Source organism: Aplidium turbinatum, chromosome 5 (assembly GCF_918807975.1).
Source record: "Aplidium turbinatum chromosome 5, kaAplTurb1.1, whole genome shotgun sequence".
NCBI lineage: Eukaryota > Metazoa > Chordata > Ascidiacea > Aplousobranchia > Polyclinidae > Aplidium > Aplidium turbinatum.
Window position 1 is genome coordinate 38,306,707 of NC_137476.1, and position 2,863 is coordinate 38,309,569.

Sequence of the window (2,863 nt, forward strand, 5' to 3'; positions counted from 1 at the left end):
CATCTTCATAAATGGCATTGACTGCAGCGCGACTGAGACAGTCTGCGACCAAGTTTTCACTACCCTTTAAGTAGCGAACATCAGTGGAGAACTCACTGACGTAGGCCAAGTAACGTAACTGTCGTGCTGTGGCTTTCGCCATCGTTGCGCTGAAAGCTGCAGCTAGCGGACGGTGATCTGTAAAGATTGTGAAATCACGTGACTCAAGGAAGTAGGAGAAATGTCGGACGGCGAGGTACATGGCTGTAAGCTCCCTGTCAAAGACGCTATACTTCTGTTGAGCTGTATTAAAGAAACGAGAAAAAAACATGAGCGGCTTGGCTTCGCCATCGATGAGTTGTTGAACAACAGCGCCAGCGGCAGTATCTGACGCGTCTGTGACTAGTTGGATGGGAGCACCATGAACGGGGTGAGAGAGTAACGTGACTTTCGCGAGGCTCTGTTTCGCAGTCTCAAAAGCATGCTTCATGATGTCAGTCCAGATCAGAGGTTTCTTTGACGACTTACCAGGCGGTAAGGAAGTGTACAGAGGTTGAAGGATTTCCGCACAGTGTGGTATGAACATGCGGTAGAAGTTGAGCATACCCAGGAAACATCGTAATTGTCTTACGGTGGTGGGTAGAGGAAAGTTCAGGATAGCTGAGACTTTGCCAGGAAGCGGCCGTATGCCGCTCGAGTCGGCTGGTGTCCTAGGAACTTCAGTTCGGGTACCGCAAAGGAACATTTTTCCTTGTTGAGGATGAGACCGTAGTGGTCAAGACGTTTGAACACCTGAGATAGGTGGCGTTTGTGCTCCTCTAAGTCTCGAGAATGGACGAGGACGTCGTCAATGTAACAATAGACATAGGGAAGACCCCGCAGCACTTCATCCATGAAGCGCTGAAACGTCTGTGCGGCACCCGAGAGACCCATAGCTGTACGTTTGAAGTTGTAACTCCCCATTGGAATCACAAGGGTCGTCTTGTGACGATCCTGTTTTGCTATGGGTATCTGGTGGTAGCTCTTCACGAGATCCAGGCTGGAGAAGATAGTGGATCCAGAGAGGTGGTCTACAAAGTCGTGAAGATAGGGTATGCGATTGGAGTCTTTCGTGGTTTGTTTGTTGAGCAAGCGAAAATCACCCGTGATTCTGTACCGCCCATTTGGCTTGGGTACAAGGTGTACTGGTGTACCGTATGGAGAGTTCGCCGGTTCTATAATGTCCAAGTCAAGGAGCGTCTGCAGTTCCTTGCGGAGACCCTCCAGCTTTTCTGGAGATAGTCGTCGTGCCCGTTGGCACACAGGTGGACCATTGGTAGGAATATAGTGTTCCGTTGTGTGGCGAACTGGACGGTTGAAGTTCTCCAGCTCAAAAACAGAAGGAAACTCTTCCTCTAGGAAAGCTAGTTCAGCAGGAATCTGTGCCGTGCTCGCAAAAGGTGAACAGGCATCAGAATAGAGTTGAACTTCAGAAGCATCAATAGGTGAAGTAGACAAATCCGTATCAGGAGCAAAGTCAGTACTCGATACACAGGGATCGGCTGGGGTCGTCTGTAGGAGACGGCCGTTAACAACGTCAGGTGTTAAACAAAAATGGCGTAAGAAATCCAGTCCAAGAATGGGAAAATCTACGTCTGCAACGTGGAACGTCCACTCAAATGTGCGGTCAAAACCAAGCGACAAAGTCAATGGTCTTTCGCCAAAAATGTTAACCGCAGTGTGATTAGCTGCGCGTAGACTGGATTGCGGTTCGGAAACGTCGGTATAACAACGCGGCAACAACGAAAAGGTCGATCCTGTATCAACACAAAAGTTAATGTCAGTAAGAGTGTCAAGAATCATGAAAAGAGCGGAATGTGTCGTAGGTCCTGCGGAGCCGAGGCTGCCCACTTGTCCATCCCTCGGCGTTATTCGTTTTTTGGCTTGCCTCTTGGGACCCAAGAGCAAGGTTTTTCACAGCGATGTGCCTTATTACCATATGTGAGGTGGTAATAGCATAAAACACGCCTTGAGTCATTGGACCTCGGTTTGGGTTTGAAGTCGGTGGAGTCCGTAATTTTCGGAGTAGAGGTACTCGGCTCCGAGCGCCTAAAATTCGCAGGCGAGCTCAGTGTAGACATCGAGGTTGTACATGAACGAGAGTCAGAAGAAGCAGTAATGGAGGTTTGGAGCTCCTCCAGGCGGTCCGCGAGTGAAGAAATGCGGTTCTCCAAGTGGAAGTTAATTTCTGGCTGTTTATTGGTATCTTGCGTGGGAGCAGAATTAGATGGCTCTCCCGCAGCAATGATGTCATCTGCTCGTTCGGCGAGCGTTTGAAGATCGTCACCCTTACAGATGGTTAAAAGTTGTCGCACTCCAGGAGGAAGACGGTCAAGAAAAACTATGCGAAGGAGAGGAAAAAAATTCTCAGGAACACGACCGTTTATAGCAACTAACTGACGTAAACGCTTTAAGAGCTCGGTCGGCTTAAGGCCTCGATCTTTGTTACCATGTAAGAACTCGTGAAGTCTCTCCGTAGAAGACTTCATATTCTCGGCAGTGATCAAAGTTTTTAAATTTTCATACGGTAAATCACAATGTACACAATTATCCAAAATTTCTGTCATATCAGCCAATTGCTTAGGATCAAATTTTTGTACGATGCAATCGAACTTATCACGTGAGCCCATGTCAGGGTGCTGCATGAACGCAGATTCACACAATGATAACCATAATTGCACATTGCTATGAGTAAACACAGGTAATTTAAGTTTTTTTGATACTGGTACGTTTGCCGACAAGTTCATAATATTTTGTACAGCAGTGTGAAAAGCCTCTGTGGCGTTATTATTTGCCTTAGTATTAATGCTACGCACTACGAAATACAGTAAGGTAGTTAAAAATG

The 2,863-nt window shown here is 47.3% G+C and overlaps 1 protein-coding gene across 1 annotated transcript; it reads right to left on the reverse strand.

Annotated features, from left to right (window-relative positions):
• Positions 1-630: 630 nt before the first annotated feature.
• LOC145771248 (uncharacterized) lies at positions 631-2,648 on the reverse strand. The gene is made up of 2 exons (XM_082582983.1): positions 1,955-2,648; positions 631-1,775 (listed from the first exon to the last, which is right to left on the reverse strand). The coding sequence occupies exons 1-2, from the start codon at positions 2,646-2,648 to the stop codon at positions 631-633; spliced, it is 1,839 nt and encodes a 612-aa protein (XP_082439109.1).
• Positions 2,649-2,863: the final 215 nt, after the last annotated feature.

What these genes read in the sequence shown, in the direction of transcription:
- LOC145771248 (XM_082582983.1), bottom strand. Translation starts at nt 2,648, where the DNA reads ATGGGCTCACGTGATAAGTTCGATTGCATCGTACAAAAATTTGATCCT. An exon ending in CTATTACCACCTCACATATG is followed by an intron (nt 1,776 to 1,954) that starts GTAATAAGGCAC and finishes GTGTTGATACAG; the next exon opens with GATCGACCTTTTCGTTGTTG.